This window comes from Esox lucius, chromosome 6 (assembly GCF_011004845.1).
Source record: "Esox lucius isolate fEsoLuc1 chromosome 6, fEsoLuc1.pri, whole genome shotgun sequence".
Lineage (NCBI taxonomy): Eukaryota > Metazoa > Chordata > Actinopteri > Esociformes > Esocidae > Esox > Esox lucius.
The window spans coordinates 7,017,049-7,036,617 of NC_047574.1; the positions used below are offsets into that span (position 1 = coordinate 7,017,049).

At 44.9% G+C, this 19,569-nt stretch overlaps 1 protein-coding gene across 1 annotated transcript; it reads left to right on the plus strand.

Annotated features, from left to right (window-relative positions):
- The first annotated feature begins 30 nt into the window (after window positions 1–30).
- Window positions 31–18,402, plus strand: mtr (5-methyltetrahydrofolate-homocysteine methyltransferase). Its single transcript, XM_034292874.1, has 33 exons — window positions 31–252; window positions 1,116–1,336; window positions 1,679–1,768; window positions 1,907–1,976; window positions 2,112–2,204; window positions 2,815–2,921; window positions 3,034–3,093; window positions 3,305–3,399; window positions 3,605–3,705; window positions 3,786–3,847; window positions 5,111–5,178; window positions 5,341–5,420; window positions 5,525–5,637; window positions 5,835–5,975; window positions 6,395–6,580; window positions 6,801–6,980; window positions 7,494–7,610; window positions 8,062–8,202; window positions 8,472–8,561; window positions 9,029–9,181; window positions 9,448–9,555; window positions 9,952–10,052; window positions 11,865–11,932; window positions 12,332–12,452; window positions 12,536–12,617; window positions 13,363–13,461; window positions 14,062–14,137; window positions 14,520–14,675; window positions 14,972–15,168; window positions 15,437–15,637; window positions 16,199–16,391; window positions 16,924–17,036; window positions 17,176–18,402. The coding sequence occupies exons 1-33, from the start codon at window positions 216–218 to the stop codon at window positions 17,263–17,265; spliced, it is 3,810 nt and encodes a 1,269-aa protein (XP_034148765.1). The 5' UTR covers window positions 31–215; the 3' UTR covers window positions 17,266–18,402.
- Window positions 18,403–19,569: the final 1,167 nt, after the last annotated feature.

Below are 19,569 nucleotides of genomic sequence, written 5' to 3' on the forward strand. Positions count from 1 at the left end.
AATGAATATTGCGCATGCGGTTGGCGCATCATGCCGACAGCACACAGTAGAGTGATCATGTAAGACCTAGGAAAGTTTGCTCCACTTGTGATTTGTGATTTATGACTATCGGCTAGCGGCCGGAGTATCAAGGTTCTCCTCGTTTGCCGGTGGAGGTTGCACGTGAGGCACTTTCTATCTTTGGATTTCTAACGACAAGAAGAAATTTACAAGCCATGGCTCCTACAATGCCACAAAGTTCCAGAAGAGCAGGTAGCTACAACTTGCTGATTAGCTTTAGCTATCTAGCTGGCAGCTGTCATGGCAAGCTAGCTAGTCCAATATGCTTAGCTTGCTAACTTCATAGCCATGTGGTATGCTTGTGGCTGGCTGGTCCAATTTAGTTTGCTGAATATTAGCTACAGTAGCTGCCTGCAGCCACGTGAACTTGTGGTCGATATCTTTTCAGCCAGTTAGCTAAAATTAACGATGTTATGAATAAATACACTCTAGGTAGTGCATGTGAATAATGGTCAAATGTGTTGTAGGAATGTTAACTAACAGGAACAGCTGGCTTGAATCAGCCGCTTCTGTACTGTACATAGAACATAGTGTACAGTACGCCATATTTAGTTACCTCTTGAAGATTTTTAACTAGCGCCCACTGTCGGCTGTAAAAGCTAGCAACCAATCTGCAGAAAATGAGAAATAACATGGCCAAAATCAAAGACATAGCTAGTTACGGGCGGGACAGAATGGCAAGACATCTGTTGGAAGTAGCTGGCCTAGCACTTCCGCACTACGTCCATATAAACAAGCAATCTAGCTAACGTCACTCCCAGTTCATACTCCTGTTACCACCGTCGGTGTAGTTTTCTAATGGTTTTAACTGTGCCACCAACTAACATGAAAGTTCCAGATATTAAACAGATTTGATAAAATTTGAAGGCTCAAGGTGTTTCCAATAAAATGAATAAATGCAATCTGTCAGCAATGACAGAAACGTCTTTCTCCGTAAAATGAAGGTTTCATTAGCCTGTCTGTTAACAAACGTGATCTTTACTCTTGATACCGGGATGGGAACGTAATTACCGCTTTGTAATCCCATTGACATAACTTATGGCGTTCTCATCAAGACGCCGCCCCCAGCGCACCTTCGCTAGAGGCTGAGCTCAGGGACTTGTTGGCGAAGAGGATCATGGTTCTGGATGGAGGCATGGGCACCATGATCCAGGAGCAACAACTGGAGGAGGAGAGCTTCAGGGGGGAGGAGTTCAGAAACCACACCCACAGCCTGAAGGGCAACAATGACCTGCTCAGCATTACTCAGGGCGACGTCATCTACAACATACACAAGGTACGAGATGGGGTACAGGGTAATCTACAACATACACAAGGTACGAGATGGGGTACAGGGTAATCTACAACATACACAAGGTACGAGATGGGGTACAGGGTCATCTACAACATACACAAGGTATGAGATGGGGTACAGGGTGTCCCTGGGGACTCATTCGATGGATCGGAAAGTAAGCTGAGTTACTCAAATCCACTGTTATTCATGAGACTGTTGGGAAGTCTGTAACACAACAAAATGTGGAAAGCGATGGGGTGTGAATACTTTCCGAAGGCGCAGCATGAGAAGAGCCCTTTGTTTTGATAATGTATGCCGTCATCTGAATACATTTTCCTTTCATAGGAGTACCTGCTTGCCGGGGCAGATATAATCGAAACCAACACTTTTAGCAGCACCAGCATTGCCCAGGCCGACTATGGGCTTGAGCACTTGGTAAGAAGAAGTAAATGACTCCGGGACGAAATCGTCATCAAAAGCATTACGAGAGGAACATGTGACAGGCGTCTTTCTTGACATGAGTCGAGCATTATTTTATTCCCTCACCTGCTCCTGTCATTCTCGTTTCTCCAGGCCTATCGTCTGAACAAGGTGTCTGCAGAGGTCGCCCGGAAAGCCGCAGATGATGTCACAAATCAGACAGGTCAAGCGTGTTGAGAATCAGGGCGTGTCGGTGGGGAGTAACCCCAGCTTCACGCGTGTGTAATGTCTGTTTGTTTACATTGTGTGTCGTATACATTATAACATGTCTGTAACTCATATCTGCTTTCATTACTAGGTTGTAAAAGATATGTGGCGGGCGCTGTGGGCCCCACCAATAAAACCCTGTCCGTGTCGCCCTCAGTGGAGAGACCAGACTTCAGGAACGTCAGTAAGAAACCAGCCAGTTTGATGTTTCCATTGTTCTGTTGTTATTGATATAGCTTCTAGTCTTGGGAGGTGGGGTGCGTGATGCAGATCAAACTGGTTGGAGAATACTGCGTTCACGGTGTACTACACCTGAGAATACTGCGTTCACGGTGTACTACACCTGAGAATACTGTGTTCACGGCATACTACACCTGAGAATACTGTGTTCACGGCATACTACACCTGAGAATACTGTGTTCACGGCGTACTACACCTGAGAATACTGCGTTCACGGTGTACTACACCTGAGAATACTGTGTTCACAGTGTACTACACCTGAGAATACTGCGTTCACGGCATACTACACCTGAGAATACTGTGTTCACGGCATACTACACCTGAGAATACTGTGTTCACGGCGTACTACACCTGAGAATACTGTGTTCAAGGCGTAATACTTCAGACAATACTGCGTTCACGGCATACTACACCTGAGAATACTCCGTTCACGGCATACCAATCCTGAGAATACTGCATTCACGGCGTACTACTCCTGAGAAAACTGCGTTCACGGCATACTACTCCTGAGAATACTGTCTGATTGGGATGCAGTGATGTGTCTTCTCTCTCAGCCTTCGATGAACTGGTGGAGGCCTACACAGAGCAGGTCCGAGGGCTGTTGGATGGAGGGGCAGATATCATCATGGTGGAAACCATCTTTGACACTGCTAACGCCAAGGTAGACCTAACGCTACTTGTATATTTAAAAAAAATCTCTGACAGCCATTGAATTGGAGTCATGATTTATTGTAGTTGACATTTAAATGGATAATTTCCATTTTGTCCCGAAGGCGGCAATTTTTGCAATCGACAAGCTGTTTGAAAATAGCTACAAACCAAGACCTATATTTGTAAGTATGAATTCTGTTGGTCAGGATATTTTAGATGCAGTGAATTGTATGCCTCAGTTTCATTCAAATCTCTGTCTTCACTAGAGATTTATTTTATTTTAGCAGAAGGTCATATTGAGGCCAGTGTCTCTCACAAGAGAGCCCTGCAGAACAGTGCTGTGGCTGATAGATTTGGTTGGTTGGCTGGTTGACTGCTGTCCTCTGGTACTAGATCTCAGGAACAATAGTAGACAGAAGTGGTCGTACTCTCTCCGGACAGACAGGAGAAGCCTTTGTCATCAGTGTTTCCCACGCCAAGCCCCTGTGGTGAGTCGCATGTCATTTACTTTTTAAGTAATACACTATTTTTAGATTTACCGTTTTGTCCTCGTGTTTTTTGCACCCTTACCTTCTGGATAGACTAAAATAATCCACCCACACCACAGCTTGTCCCCTCCTCAGGTATCACCAATTTTCATACTGACTTCCAAATAATTAGCCTCAACAGTAGGTTTGTGTTCTTCTGTTTCAGTATTGGCTTAAACTGTGCCTTAGGAGCCACTGAGATGAGGCCTTTTATCGAGGCCATTGGGAAATGCACCACCGCTCACGTCCTGTGCTACCCCAATGCAGGTAGCCTCCTTGACCAACTTACAGAGACCCTTGGACATTTAGCTAGTTGATCTTGTTGTTCACACACTGTCTTGTTTCAGGTCTGCCGAATACGTTCGGAGGATACGATGAGGACCCAGAGTTGACTGCCTCCCATTTAAAGGTGAACTAATTGATGGCTAATGTACCGAATGAAAGGATTAATCTAGCGTTGAAGTCATCTGGAGGGCAGTCCATCGTTGTTTGGACAGTGACAGGAGTTTTGTTCTTTTGGCTCCACTCCAGCAACACAAACTGGAAACGGTGTAGGAATTACAGCACATTATAGACACAGTCCACCCTTTCAGGGGACCAAAATCATAGACAGAAACATTAGTAGTGTCAAAGTCAACTGTACATTGTGAAAAAGCAGAAATGTGCTTGTGCTCAGCTCAGAAATGGCAAAACACCTGGTAAACCACTATGGTGGAGGAACGGAGAATGCTTTCAATTGTGAAGAAATGGTTTTCAACCATTGAACAGATCAAGGACACTCTCCTGGATGTAGACATAAATGTACCATAAAGGGAAGACTACACCAGCATGACCTCAGTGGGTTTACCACAAGATGCAATCCACTGCTAGCCTCGAGAGGAGCAGCTAGGTACATTAAAAAAAAGACCTGTAGGGTTCTGGGACAGTCTTATGGTCAGATGAGACAAAGGTTAACCTGTACCAGAGGGAAGAGCAAAGTGCAGAGAAAGAAAGGATCTGCTCATGATCCAAAGTTTACAGTTTAGTCATTAAGCAGACGCTCTTATCCAGAGTGACTTACATTTAATGCATACATTTTAAGAAGCTAGAAGGAGCACACAACTGAGTAGTAGTAAGTACACTCTACTCAATAAGTTATTGGCAAAAGTCAGTGCCAGGAGGAAGACAACACAAATAATGATTATAATGAACAAAAGTTTGAGTTAGTTCACAAAGCATACTCCAAGGTGGAGGTGGTGTTACCGTCTGTTCACATTTAACAGCACTTCACCTTGAGGCAGAACAATGACCACAAACATGCAAAGGATTTGCAACCAAGTGGTAAACATGGCGACTTTATTCGAGATTGCTAGTTTATCAACTTTGGTTCCCTGAAATGGGAAGGACTATAAATAAAAAGGTCAATCATTTGTACACACGGTTTAAGTAAAGCCCCTTAAATTAAAGCTGACCGTCATCATTTTAACCTCTTAAGTCAGTTTTTTTTTAAGTCCAATATGCTGGAGTAGAGAGCCAAAAAAAAACTACAAACTGTGTCACTGTCTGTATGTTTAATTTGACAGCTTTTATACACTCTCACAAAATAATTATTCGAATGGACTTTCCCTTATTAAACACAATTCTGTGATGGGTGAAGTATTTCTATCTTCTCACAATGTCTTCTTCCTTGTAGGAGTTTGCAGTAGACGGCTTGGTGAATCTAGTTGGTGGTTGCTGTGGAACTACTCCAGCACACATTAGGTGAGTATCACGCATGGTCCGTTTTTCTCACATGTCTTACTGTGTCAGTAAGTAGAATTTGGACACTGCTTCTCCTTACGTTCTCACTCTTTCTTTCTCTTCCTCTCTTACCACCACACTCTCATTTATCTGTTGGCTTCTGTCTTTTCTTTTCTTTGTCAGGGCGATTGCTGAGAAAGTGAAACACTGCCAGCCCAGAGTGCCTCCTGCTGATGTCTTTCAGGACTACATGCTACTCTCAGGTAGCCCAGCCGGCTTCAAATGAGCTTATTCACAACAGTGGAGATTTACTGATCTAGAATGGCATCGACGGCTCACATGCCTCTGTTTCCTGTTTCATCTGAAGGTCTGGAGCCATTCAGGATAGGGCCATACACTAACTTCGTCAACATCGGCGAACGCTGCAATGTGGCAGGGTCACGCAGGTTTGCCAAGCTGATCATGGCTGGAAACTATGAGGTGAGACATTTGTTCTTTTTATTTTTCATACTGTTATTACAGCCAATTCTGTCATCTCTACAAGATAGCCTTACCAGATTCAACTAGGGTGGCTAATCTTCATGTAGTCCCACACGCCAAGTTGAGTGGTCTTGAGTGTTTGTTTGGGGCCATCTGTGTGGAACCGTCTGACTGGGACCGTCTGTTTGCTCATTCAGGAGGCGTTGAGCATAGCCAAGACCCAGGTGGAGATGGGTGCCCAGGTCCTGGACATCAACATGGACGAGGGCATGCTAGAAGGCCCTGCCGCCATGGCTCGGTTCTGCTGTCTCATAGCGTCGGAACCTGACATCGCAAGGGTAATACTAACAATGACCCCACTGAAAATAAAACCCCCGCTGCCTGGTTTGAGTTGACCCTGTAGTAGAAAAGATAAGGAGATAGAACAATCTCTAGGTGCAGCCCCCAAACCGCCTCTAACCCGTAGCAACCTGAGTCGCTACATGCCAGCCACCAACCACTGCCCCAGCTACATATTACATGGTTGTTTGTCTCAGGGGTTGTCTTGGCGCTAATAACCATAATATACCATTAATAACCATCTTTAGCTGATCAACACTGTAACGGGCACAACCAACCCATCATTAAATGTGAGGAGAAAAAAAAGAACTAACTGCTTAGTCAATTAGACTGGATTCTCCCAGTCGGAGGTCTTGTGTGCCGTGTTAAAACCACAGCCCTCAGCTTGGCTCCTAACCGCCTCTTCCTCCCGACACAGGTGCCTCTATGTATAGACTCGTCTAACTTCTCTGTGATCGAGGCGGGCCTGAAGTGTTGTCAGGGGAAGTGCATCGTCAACAGCATCAGTCTGAAGGAGGGAGAAGACGAGTTCCTCCAGAGAGCCGCGACTGTGAGGCGCTACGGCGCCGCAGTGGTGGTCATGGCCTTTGACGAGGAGGGCCAGGTAAGTCATATGGGATACAGTCGCCTCGCCTTTTCCCCCCCCAATCGTATTGCAGAAGGAGGGCACCTGGGAATTTCAGTGCGGTTGTGAAGGATGTGAGCTGATTGGTCTCAAGGATTTGCATGAGCAATGAGTGGAGATTAAACATGTGAAATAGAGGCAATACTTGTAGGTCATGGAACAAGCTAATTATTTTTCTTTGTTTTCGAACTATCTACAGGCGACAGAAACTGAGCGCAAGGTTGACATCTGCAGCCGAGCGTATCACCTGCTAGTTAATAAGGTGGGCTTTGACCCTAACGACATAATCTTTGACCCAAACATCTTGACCATCGGGACAGGCATGGAGGAACACAACGAGTACGCCATCAACTTCATCAAAGCCACCAAGCTCATTAAGGTACACACACACACACACACAATGGACTGCAGTAGAACTACCCGGCTCATCAAGGTACTGTTGTCACCTGAACCGGATCTGCCTGGTTAAGACATGTTTTAATGGCTTGTTCAGAGATCCTTTGACTTCTACTGTCACACCAGTCAGGATCGATGTTATAGAGAGTAGGAACTGACTTTGACCAGGGTTTGATTTTTAACTCTGTAAATGACATGGCGGATCGGATCATCAAAATCAGAAAAAGAGCTTTATTGCCAAGTAAGTTTCACAACAAACACGGAATTTTCTCTGGCCTTTTAGTGAAATAAATCATACAAAAAACAGATTTTTATTTATTTATTATGTTTTCTTGAATCTCTGTAAATACATACAATTCAGCTTTTAGCTGCTGTGCATACTGGTTTAAACTGAAGCGAAACGTATCAATGTTTTGTCAAGTAAACCACACACAGTGGGGCAATATCATTGTTTTTTGTGTGATTAAGCTTAACTCAAAATGTTTGTTCCCTAAAGGAGTCTTTGCCGGGGGCCAGGATTAGTGGAGGACTGTCCAACCTGTCGTTTTCCTTCAGGGGCATGGAGGTTATCAGAGAGGCCATGCATGGAGCCTTCCTCTACCATGCTATCAAGGTAGGTTGAGCCTTCCTTTACCACGCGATCAAAGTAGTTTGAGCCTTCCTTTACCATGTGATCAAGGTAGGTTGAGCCTTCCTCTACCACACTATCAAGGTAGGTTGAGCCTTCCTCTACCACGCTATCAAGGTAGGTTGAGCCTTCCTCTACCACGCTATCAAGGTAGGTTGAGCCTTCCTCTACCACGCTATCAAGGTAGGTTGAGCCTTCCTCTACCACGCTATCAAGGTAGGTTGAGCCTTCCTCTACCACGCTATCAAGGTAGGTTGAGCCTTCCTCTACCACGCTATCAAGGTAGGTTGAGCCTTCCTCTACCACGCTATCAAGGTAGGTTGCCTTCTACTCTACTAGCAACATGATAGGATGTTCTAGGTAGGTTTGCAAACATCTTTTTGTTCCTATTGCCTTTTGGTTAATAGGTACTATGCTACTCTCTGCTTTCCTGCAGGATGGTATGGACATGGGCATAGTGAACGCCGGCAGCCTGCCTGTCTATGATGACATTGACAAGGAGCTCCTGCTGATGTGTGAGAACCTCATCTGGAACCGAGACCCTGATGCCACGGAGAAGCTACTACTGTATGCACAGGTACGTCACGGGTCTCAGGAGACATAAACACAGTGGTTCCCAAACCTCTCCTGGGGCCCACCCCCCCAGCCATTCCATCTATTAGATGTATCCCAGAGCTAGCACACTTGAATCAACTCATTAATTAATTAAGAAACCCTCACCTGTTGAATCAGGTGTGTTAGTTCAGGGCAAAAACTAAACTGTGAGATGCATCTCAATATCCCTGATCGGTGTGTTTGTAAGTATTGTGCCCAGCTTTGACTTAAAGGGAATCCTGTGGATTTCAGAGCTGTGCCAAAGGAGGGAAGAAGGTCATCCAGACAGACGAGTGGAGACTGGGAACAGTGGAAGAGAGGCTGGAGTATGCACTCATCAAGGTTTGTATCTGTCTGCTGATGACATACTACTGAATCTTGGGGGTCTTTAGGGCCCTGAGGTGTTTGGGGTCTTAGGGCCCTGAGGTGATGGGGGTCTTAGGGCCTTAGGGCCCTGAGGTGTTTGGGGTCTTAAGGCCCTGAAGTGTTTGGGGTCTTAGGGCCTTAGGGCCCTGAGGTGATGGGGGTCTTAGGGCCTTAGGGCCCTGAGGTGTTTAGGGTCTTAAGACCTTAAGGCCCTGAAGTGTTTGGGGTCTTAGGGCCTTAGGGCCCTGAGGTGTTTGTGGTCTTAAGACCTTAAGGTCCTGAAGTGTTTAGGGCCGTAGGGCCCTGAGGTGTTGGGGGTCTTAGGGTTTAGGGTTAGGACACAAACTAAATCAAGTGTTTTTATCACTTCCTCCCTGCCCAGTCCATACCCTCTCAGAGCTCTCTACCTACCCCTGCTCCAACCCTTGTCTTCCTCTCTACAGGGTATAGATAAGTATGTGGTTGAGGACACAGAGGAGGCGAGGGCCCAGCAGGACCGCTACCCTAGGCCCCTTCACGTCATTGAGGGGCCCCTGATGAACGGCATGAAGGTGGTGGGGGATCTGTTCGGAGCCGGAAAGATGTTCCTGCCTCAGGTAGGAATGATTGAACGGACGGCGTTGAAGGATTGCACAGGTTATAGTTGTCAAGCTGTGGGCAGTTTGTCCGACAGGCCGTTAAAGCAAAGTGTCCCTCTGTCAGACCTGATGGCAGTAATATTTTTACTATCCAGTCAATAACCTATAATTCTTACTGATGATTCTTCGACGATTGCTCCGCTTAGACATCCGTTGATCCATGCCGTGGTCGGGACTTCTTTATAACGCTGCTGCTCGTCTTTTTCCCTGTGTGCATGTTTTAGGTGATCAAGTCGGCGCGTGTGATGAAGAAGGCAGTTGCCCACCTGATCCCCTTCATGGAGGTGGAGCGAGAGGCTGCCCTGCTGGCATCGGGGTCCTCCGAGGAGGTGGTGAGTGTCGGCCGGTCCCTCCTACAGACAGACGGACAGCGTCCCTAGGTAGTCCTGACTCTGCTGGGTCATCTCGCTGGCGTCTCCATTTGGCCACTCTCCATTTAAATATCTTCCCGATAATTGGGCCGATCCCCGTCGACGCACACGACTCGGAACCGGACCGTCAGGGGTGACCAGCCACGGAAGTCCCGCCCAGCGGGGGTCAATTAAAATGGTGGAAACCCTGCGTGGTGTTAACTTCATGAGGGCTTTTAAGATCATCCCCGTCCTTTACTTCATGTGGCCCATGAAGATCTGTCCTGTCTGTAGCAAACCTTTCAGGTGTTCCTACTAGACACGTCAAACACAGGGGACAGAACCTCTTTCACATCCAGGTTCTCTCTTCCGTGTCAGGACCCGTACCAGGGGACCATAGTTCTGGCCACGGTCAAGGGAGACGTCCACGACATTGGGAAGAACATCGTAGGAGTGGTCCTGGGATGCAACAACTTCAGGTAGAGACTTACGTTGCTTGATTGTGGATAATGTTCAGCTGGAATATAATTCAAGGAATTCCGTGTCATTTTTCTACCTCCATGCGGTTTTGATTTAGGGATTGTATTTTGATTAAAACGGATTGTATTTTGTGGCTTTCATCATTTCATATTTATTTCTCACAGTATTTGTGGAAAAATGCTACTAAACTAGTTTTTTGGACAAGGTCGGTTTACATTGTATTTTCTTGACTAGCAACTTAAACAACCCAAGTGGGTATTACTAACCAGAAAACATTCTGGGTCCGGGGGCCTTGACTGGTGCATCAGTGAAGACCCAGGGGTTCCATGGAGCTCGGTGCCATTCAGATTCATTGTTTCTTTCGAATAAGGGACTAAATGATATTAACCTCCAGGTTAAAATCAAAAACCTGAACCCAGGCATCGCTGCTTGCAGCGGTATCCACCTCTGTATTTGTTTGACATTCTGGGGGAGTAAATTTGATCAAGGAAGTACAGAACTTTGTTGATACAACCGAGTACCTGGGCCCATAGGGCTCTGGTAATCTGCTAAAGAGATACTGGTTTGGCCTGGGTAATGGCATTTTTATCTGTTCTTTTAAGATGCAATCGTGTAGCCCCTCTGTCTTGAAAAGATAATTGACAATGGACGTTTAGTGCCCTGGGAAAGAGGGTGGCTCCCAGGAAATGGGCTATTTAACATGGGAAGAACCTTTAGGGAGCCACTAGCCTGTAGCGGTCAATTGCGACGGTTGCTTCCTGGCTATATGCTGTATTAATAAAGGTTCAGTTTGGGTATTCAGACTTCTCTTCGTCATTCGTGGTCATTTCTCTCGACAACATTAAGGATGGTCTAATGTCAGACCGGGGATTTTCCATTTTGTGTTCAGTGGAAAACCAATCTGGGATCTTTCCATGTGATCAGTAAATAAAGGGGTTGAGTGGAAATTTGTTCTGCTGTGCTGGCAGTGTTTGAAATATTACAGGGGATAGATCCGTCGAGCGCATTCCAAATGGCACACTAGACTGGTTTACTGCAGCCTGATTGACAGTAGTGTACTAAATAGGGAATAAGGTGCCATTTAGGAGAGAACCCCAGAGTTGCTCCTCAGCATTGAAATGGCAGAGTGAATGGGAGCCTGCATCAGCCTGGGGAGGGAGCTGTGCGTTTTACAGCCATCAGGGTTGCAGGTGTCTCGCTAATAGAGGTCCCTGCGGGGGGGGTAGCGTCTGACCCAGAGGATTCTCATTGTCCGGTTTGGTTGAATGGATCAGTTTTGTTTAGGAATGCATTTAACACCACTTAAAGGTTTGTAAATGGATTTGTCAGAATGTCCTGCTATTTGGCTAGATTTTTGCTGCATCCAAAATGGGTATCATGCTAAGATCTAAACAAAATATAAACCTTAGTGACTGCTTGTGTGTAAGAATATGAATAATTTTTAAATGAATTTATTCAATACGTTGTAATAAAAAAATATATAATACATGCCACCATTTTTCATAATGTCACGTATATAATTCCACAATACCCTGTATTTTCCCGAAGACTTCTTGCATTAGAACATTTCTGTTTTCATAATGGCCTTTCACCATAGCATGTTTTTCGGAGAACAATTTCTTGGCCTTTTCGTAATTTTCAGGATGAAATGGGATATGTCAAGTGGATAAATCAATGGCAGTGGGATGTCTTGATTATCAAATAGCAACAGCTCTGGAGGTGCAAGTGTCTTAATGGGATCGTTCAGTCAGAAAACACATGAGAAGGAAAACTCCAAACGAAGGACTCTATCTCCATATTTTCTCTTTTAGGGTAATTGATCTTGGGGTCATGACCCCATGCGACAAGATACTGAGAGAGGCCATCGAACGCAAAGCAGGTTGGTTCACATTTTTTCCCCCTGTCCTTTACCAAGTCATTTGACTTTGAGCATTATCTCATTTATAGCAACAACCTTAGACATAATTACAGCAGGGCATGGGCTCAAGTGGTAGAGCATGGAACTTGCGACAGCAGGGTTGTGCTTTCAAATCCCACGGAGGTCTACTACCTAGTGTAAAGAATAGGTAACATGGTTTGAAGTCTAGCCAGGACACTCTTACTAAAGTTAAAGCACTCTGGCTTTATTGTTCTCTTGTCTGATTTGATTCTTTTTCCTTTCCTTGTCTCCTTTTCTGTTTTTCGCTTGTGATATATGATCTTGATGACTGAAATTGTCGAACTCTGTGTTTGGGGAAATTCCTCTAGCTGAATGAACTGTGTAGTCCCCGCCCCCCAGATATCATCGGTCTGTCCGGCCTCATCACTCCCTCACTGGACGAGATGATCTACGTTGCCAAGGAGATGGAGCGGCTCGGGATGAAGACCCCATTGTTGATCGGCGGGGCCACCACCTCTAAGTAGGACCTACAGTCCCACACACACATTGACCTTTAAAAGCCCTCCTTCCTTACCTTGTTGTCCCTGTGTCTGTGTGTTCCAGGACTCATACAGCAGTAAAGATTGCGCCGCGCTACAGCTGCCCTGTGATCCATGTTCTGGATGCCTCCAGGAGTGTGGTGGTGGTACGTGCACTACACACGGCACACTTCCCATGATTATCACTAAACCCTTCCCATGATTATCACTAAACCCTTCCCATGATTATCACTAAACCCTTCCCATGATTATCACTAAACCCTTCCCATGATTATCACTAAACCCTTCCCATGATTATCACTAAACCCTTCCCATGATTATCACTAAACCCTTCCCATGATTATCACTAAACCCTTCCCATGATTATCACTAAACCCTTTCCATGATTATCACTAAACCCTTCCCATGATTATCACTAAACCCTTCCCATGATTATCACTAAACCCTTTCCATGATTATCACTAAACCCTTCCCATGATTATCACTAAACCCTTCCCATGATTATCACTAAACCCTTCCCATGATTATCACTAAACCCTTCCCATGATTATCACTAAACCCTTCCCATGATTATCACTAAACCCTTCCCATGATTATCACTAAACCCTTCCCATGATTATCACTAAACCCTTCCCATGATTATCACTAAACCCTTCCCATGATTATCACTAAACCCTTCCCATGATTATCACTAAACCCTTCCCATGATTATCACTAAACCCTTCCCATGATTATCACTAAACCCTTCCCATGATTATCACTAAACCCTTCCCATGATTATCACTAAACACTTCCCATGACTATCACTTCCCCTAATCGTCACCAAACGCTTCTTATAATTATCACTTCCCGTAACCATCACTTAACCCTTCCCATCCCCTGTGTGGGCAGTGCTCTCAGCTGCTGGATGACAATGTGAAGGAGGAGTTCTTTGAGGAGTTGACAGAGGAGTATGAGGACATTCGACAGGACCACTATGACTCCTTGAAGGTGAGCAGTATTACAGGGTGCGGTCCTTTTCTGTTGGGCTGTACCAGCCCTAACTGAGTTGTATTGGGGTCATTATTATACCAGCCCTAACTGAGTTGTATTGGGGTCATTATTATACCAGCCCTAACTGAGTTGTATTGGGGTCATTATTATACCAGCCCTAACTGAGTTGTATTGGGGTCATTATTATACCAGCCCTAACTGAGTTGTATTGGGGTCATTATTATACCAGCCCTAACTGAGTTGTATTGGGGTCATTATTATACCAGCCCTAACTGTGTTGTATTGGGGTCATTATTATACCAGCCCTAACTGTGTTGTATTGGGGTCATTATTATACCAGCCCTAACTGTGTTGTATTGGGGTCATTATTATACCAGCCCTAACTGAGTTGTATTGGGGTCATTATTATACCAGCCCTAACTGAGTTGTATTGGGGTCATTATTATACCAGCCCTAACTGAGTTGTATTGGGGTCATTATTATACCAGCCCTTACTGATTTGTATTGGGGTCGTGGTAGATACACTACATTGTTATTCTTATGAAGGGGACATGATGATGATGATGTCTGTCTGTCTCACTCTGTTTCACTCTCTAGGAGCGACACTTCCTGTCTCTAGCCCAGGCCAGGGAAAAGAGACTACATGTGGACTGGCTCTCCCAGCCTAAACCAGGTGTGATACACTTCTACACATACACTACCACAATCACCTGAACCACCAGGGTGTCAGGGTCTGATCCACCAGAACAGGGTGTCAGGGTCTGATCCACCAGAACAGGGTGTCAGGGTCTGATCCACCAGAACAGGGTGTCAGGGTCTGATCCACCAGAACAGGGTGTCAGGGTCTGATCCACCAGAACAGGGTGTCAGGGTCTGATCCACCAGAACAGGGTGTCAGGGTCTGATCCACCAGAACAGGGTGTCAGGGTCTGATCCACCAGAACAGGGTGTCAGGGTCTGATCCACCAGAACAGGGTGTCAGGGTCTGATCCACCAGAACAGGGTGTCAGTACGGGTTGTTGGTCTTTCTCTTTATGACGCACCCCTTCCCACAGTGTGCCCTCAGTTCCTTGGTACTCGAGTATTTGAGCATTATGACCTTCGGAGGCTGGTAGACTACATCGACTGGAAACCCTTCTTTGACGTGTGGCAGCTGAGAGGAAAGTACCCCAACAGGGGGTACCCCAAGATCTTCAAGGACAAAACCGTAGGTATGTAGATTGGAGTACTACGACTGATCTGTGGGTCACGAGACCCCCCAACTCTTTACACTACTTAGTTGAATGTTGTCGCAGATCAGTACTTACTGTAGATAATGTGGTGTAGTGTACTGTACCGGGCAATGCTCTACCTGTGCCTAGGTAATGTAGTCTAATGTGCCACATGCCCAGGTTAGGGGGTAATGTGGAGAAAATCTCTAACTGTCCAGGTGATGGGGTAATGTAGTAAAACATTTTCTACCCGTCCAGGTGAGGGGGTAATGTAGTAAAATGCTCTACCTGTCCAGGTGAGGAAGCGCAGAAAGTGTTTGACGATGCCCAGCGGCTGCTCAACAGGCTGATAGATAATAAGGGACTCTCTGGGCGTGGCCTGGTGGGCTTCTGGCCCGCCCAGAGCGTTGGAGACGACATCCATGTGTATGAACATGATGTGACACCTCGCTCTGCCACTCCCCTCGCTACCTTCTACGGTCTGCGCCAACAGGTGAGGTACCGAGGAGAGATACAAAGGGGTGTGTGTGTGTGTGTGTGAGGGAGGTAGGGGTGTGTGTGTGTTTACTTATTAATGTCTTTGTGTGTTCGGTTAATTTTAGTCAAAAGCTGCATTTTTACTTGTTTCTCTGAAACATTATAAAAGACCAGTAATAGGTCGAAACAGTGAGAATTGGGATTGGTGTGTAATTGTGGCCTAATGAGCGTGTGTCCTAACGAGCATGATGACTGAGTGTACCTCCCTCTGGTCGGCTGTGCAGGCAGAGAAGGACCGGGCCAGCTCAGACCCCTACTACTGCCTGTCAGACTTCGTGGCCCAGAAGGACAGCGGGGTCCCTGACTACATCGGCATGTTTGCCGTAGCTGTGTTCGGGGCAGACCAGCTGAGCCGACAGTTTGAGAAACAGGGAGACGATTACAACAGCATCATGATCAAGGCTCTGGCTGATCGCTTAGCTGAGGTATGGACTGTGTCACTCCTATGGTAGCCTAATCACGCTGTCATAATGTGGATTGTCTAGCTGAGGTAGATCAGCCAATTGCTAGGCTTCTGTTAGATAGTAGCTGATAATAGGAAGCTTTGTTTGTTTCTGTAGACTGTCCTTCTCATTTTAACAGTTTTTTAATTCCATCTTCCATTGATTGATTGCATTACAACAACAACATGAGTAACCCTTTAATCTGCTGATACCAGTCAATGATGCCCCCTAGGCAAATACCAGATCCCCCTCTCTTTCCTTTTCTCATCCAAACATGGGGACTCAGTACCTTTAACTAGTAACCCTTTTATACATGTATAGGACCAAGTATATTTCAAGTTCAAGAATTTCCACAACACAAGTTGCACTAGACCAGCACAAGCCAATTCAGTGAATCTAAAGTAATCCGGTTTGCTCCACCAGCGTTTCCCAAATGCTAAATTCAGGGTGAGGGTGCGAAGTTGTTTAGAGGGCTAGGGTTTAGAGTCCGATTTAAAACCCCATGGTCTCTGTCCTCTACCCTCCCCCCCCCCCCCTCCCCAGGCATTTGCCGAGGAGCTGCATGCCCGTGTTCGTAAGGAGCTGTGGGGCTACAGCGTGGAGGAGGACCTCGGGACCCAGGACATGCACAGGATCCGCTACGAAGGAATCCGGCCTGCGGCTGGCTACCCGTCACAGCCAGACCACACTGAGAAGACCACCATGTGGAGACTGGGCCAAGTGAAGGAGAAGACCGGTAGGCTGGGGTTATTTCAAATGTGTACGAGGAGTGGGACGGACACTTTTAATGTGTTTTGTTTTATCGTATGAACGGAATGTTCCTGGAATGCCAGGGACGATATGAGTCAAAGGACATGGGGGCCGGGGTCAAACCCATATACTGTATGCAGAGTTCAGTGACTTACACCCCTAGAGCACCTTAAACCAGTAGACCACTAGGACAGTTAGTTTGCTCGCCTCATCCGGTTAATCTGCCATGATTCAAAAGAACTGACCGGGGGAAAGCCAGCCTGGTTGCCATTCTTGTTGCTAACATTCCACACCTTCGGCTCAGTCATAAGCTAGTGTTTAGTATGACACGAGTGTCCAGAATTGGAACAGTAGCTAACCAGACAAACACGTTTTTTTCCCTTTGCATTAAGGATTTCATTGCCACTGTTAAAGGGTTCACACTCCAGTGAGTAGCATAGTTTGTGCAAAATAAACGTCTCTCTGTGTTTCTTATCCCTAAATTAGGTTTGGATTAATGTGAGCGATGTGTTTTCCAGGTATTGTGTTGACAGAGTCTCTGGCCATGATTCCAGCATCTGCTGTCTCTGGCCTGTACTTCTCTAACCCCAAAGCCACCTACTTCGCTGTGGGAAAAATTACCAAAGAACAGGTACAGGTTAAATTTTTTGGGGTTAATATAACTGGTTAAAAAGACCTCTCTGCTGCGCCCTTGTGGCCTGCCCACCACAGTACTTTTTGAAATGCTAAGATGAATAAGAACTCCCCTCCATCTTCCTGTGTTTCCACAGGTGGAAGACTATGCTGGGAGGAAAGAGATGCCCGTGCCAGAGGTGGAACGCTGGCTCGGGCCAATCCTGGCCTACGACCCTGACTGCTAGTTATAGGTTAACCACTCCTGAGCTACAGTATAGACTGACAGTGACACTTCAGCCAATCCTGGGTGATGGAACTGCTGCCTCCAAAACACTAACTTCCTAGGTGCTGCTCCTGATTCAGCAGTGAGAGCATTGCAAAGTTTCTTCTACACCTGAGTTGGTATACAAACTGAAAGAGTGCCTACCGCCCACCTGCAGTGTGTTCTTTGAACAGGTATAAAGCTAATGTTGGCCATTTACAGCCACCTGTACTAATGGGATGTTTACTCATGAGTTTAGCACATAAGCTGATCCCTTCTTGGCCTAGTTTTTCCCAAAGTCGTGATCAGATTTCCAATCGAGGATGGATTAAAAAGCAAATAAATACAATGAATAGGACAGGCCACCATTGACTTAAATGTTGACACCCCTTACATGTACTGTGTTAATGTATATTTATTTATTTGATTAATGAAATTCAACTTTTACCCTACAAGGTCCAGAAACTGGTGGTATTTTTTTTCTACCTCATCATTAATTACACCCACTTGTGATTGTGTATTGAGTATGTTAAGTATTTAGTAATTTTTTCTATCAAATGACCAGCTGTTATTAAAGAAAAATAATATGTTGTGATGTATTAAACTTTTACAGGATTTTAATAACTTTTCCCATTATTGATAATCTACGTTTGTTGAGGTATCACATTCATTGATTAATTTTAGGTTTTTATTATTAAAAACCTAAATAGAAAATATATTTATAAAATTTTTCGGTACATTGTAAAGGGCCAATACATTTCAACACACGCACTTGTATTTAATTAATTATCTATACTTAATTGGATATTACCGGTTTAGAGTGTTTTTTCATTTGCATTAACAAGGCAGACCAATTTGTTTCCTCTAATGGGTCTTTCATCACCGAATAGCTCTTGGCATACTTATAGTAAACCTCCAAGTTACAGAATGATTTTATGGATAATTATTGTAAGATTTCACTATGTCTTAAACAGAGGTGCCCACACTATGAGTAGTGTTTTTATTGTGACTTGAAAAAGAAATCAATGTTTAATCATTTCAGCCTTGAACCTCGTGTAAGCAATTTTTTTTGTAAAACTCTGAATGCTCTTAATTCTGACATTAAAATGTTCATCTGTCACTGTCAGTTCCGCCATTATTAAAGTGTTATGATAAGTCCTTTATATATGGACATATTGCTGCCCTGCTTTAATATTGAACCATTACATTTCATAGGACAGTAGCTACTGTATTCCATTACAGAATACTCAACTCTATATATTGCTCCTGAAGAATAGCTATTTTGGATGGGTAGTCAGCCTAACACTGTTAAAATTTAAGCAAACGGCTAAACTGAGCTGGATAACATGTCTAATCTAGCAGGTGTTTTTATGTTCCTCCAACCCAACAAGATTTGTTAGTACAGGTCAATGGCAGTTTAGAAAATTTGGGCAACATAACATTTTAGCTCTGTTCACAGTGGCAGTTTGAAGTGACTCAAAAAATGTTTTTACTCCATACCCTATTCCAATCACCTTTGTTTCCCACAGTGTGAACAGGTAAAAACATAATGGAATCAGCTATCAAACCGCATATTGTCTAACGTCATTGCTCCACCTGCGTGAAGCTGGCCCGCCACCCAATGCAAAAGTTTCTCAAAATAGGCTGTCGTTTGTGCTGCTGTCATTTTTTAGATATTAAATAAAATTGTATAGGTCATTCTGTTCACTCAGCCCCTCAACATGCTCCAAATTCAACCAAAATAGTCTAGTTTGTTTGTGCCGGTTTGTGCCATGAAAAGGTTCATTTGTGCGCCTGCTGTGTTTTCTGTATTAGACATTTAATTTTAGGCGACGGTGTCACCAGCCCCCCAACCTGCTCCAAAATGACTCAAAATAGGCTCAGTCGTTTATGCTCGGTTTGTGCTGGTTAAAGTCTTTAAATATTAGTCCTTTGTGTTCATGCCTTGTTCCCCAGGATGTACAAAATTGCATCAAGAACCTAGCATGTCTGCTATCCTGGATTATTTTTATAGTGAACATTTCATGAAACCTATAAAAATCGACCTAAAAATCAACAATAACGCTGTTTGACCAGCCACCAGTAAATATGTGTCAAATAGACATCTCCCTATAGGGTTTTCAAAACTAAGAGAAATAATACAAGATGGCGGACAATATGGCTGACCACAGTAAAAAATATATGAAAGTGCTTAGCATGTAATTATTTCTCTGCCATATGATTACAGTGTTATGACTGCTTCCCTATGCTCACCAGGTCACAGGAGAACCCCGTCCCATGGTTGCTT

Coding starts and splice junctions, on each gene's coding strand:
- mtr (XM_034292874.1), top strand. CDS start 216: ATGGCTCCTACAATGCCACAAAGTTCCAGAAGAGCAG. Junction 12,618..13,362: donor CCTCCAGGAGTGTGGTGGTG/GTACGTGCACTA, acceptor CTGTGTGGGCAG/TGCTCTCAGCTGCTGGATGA. Junction 17,037..17,175: donor GAAAAATTACCAAAGAACAG/GTACAGGTTAAA, acceptor GTGTTTCCACAG/GTGGAAGACTATGCTGGGAG.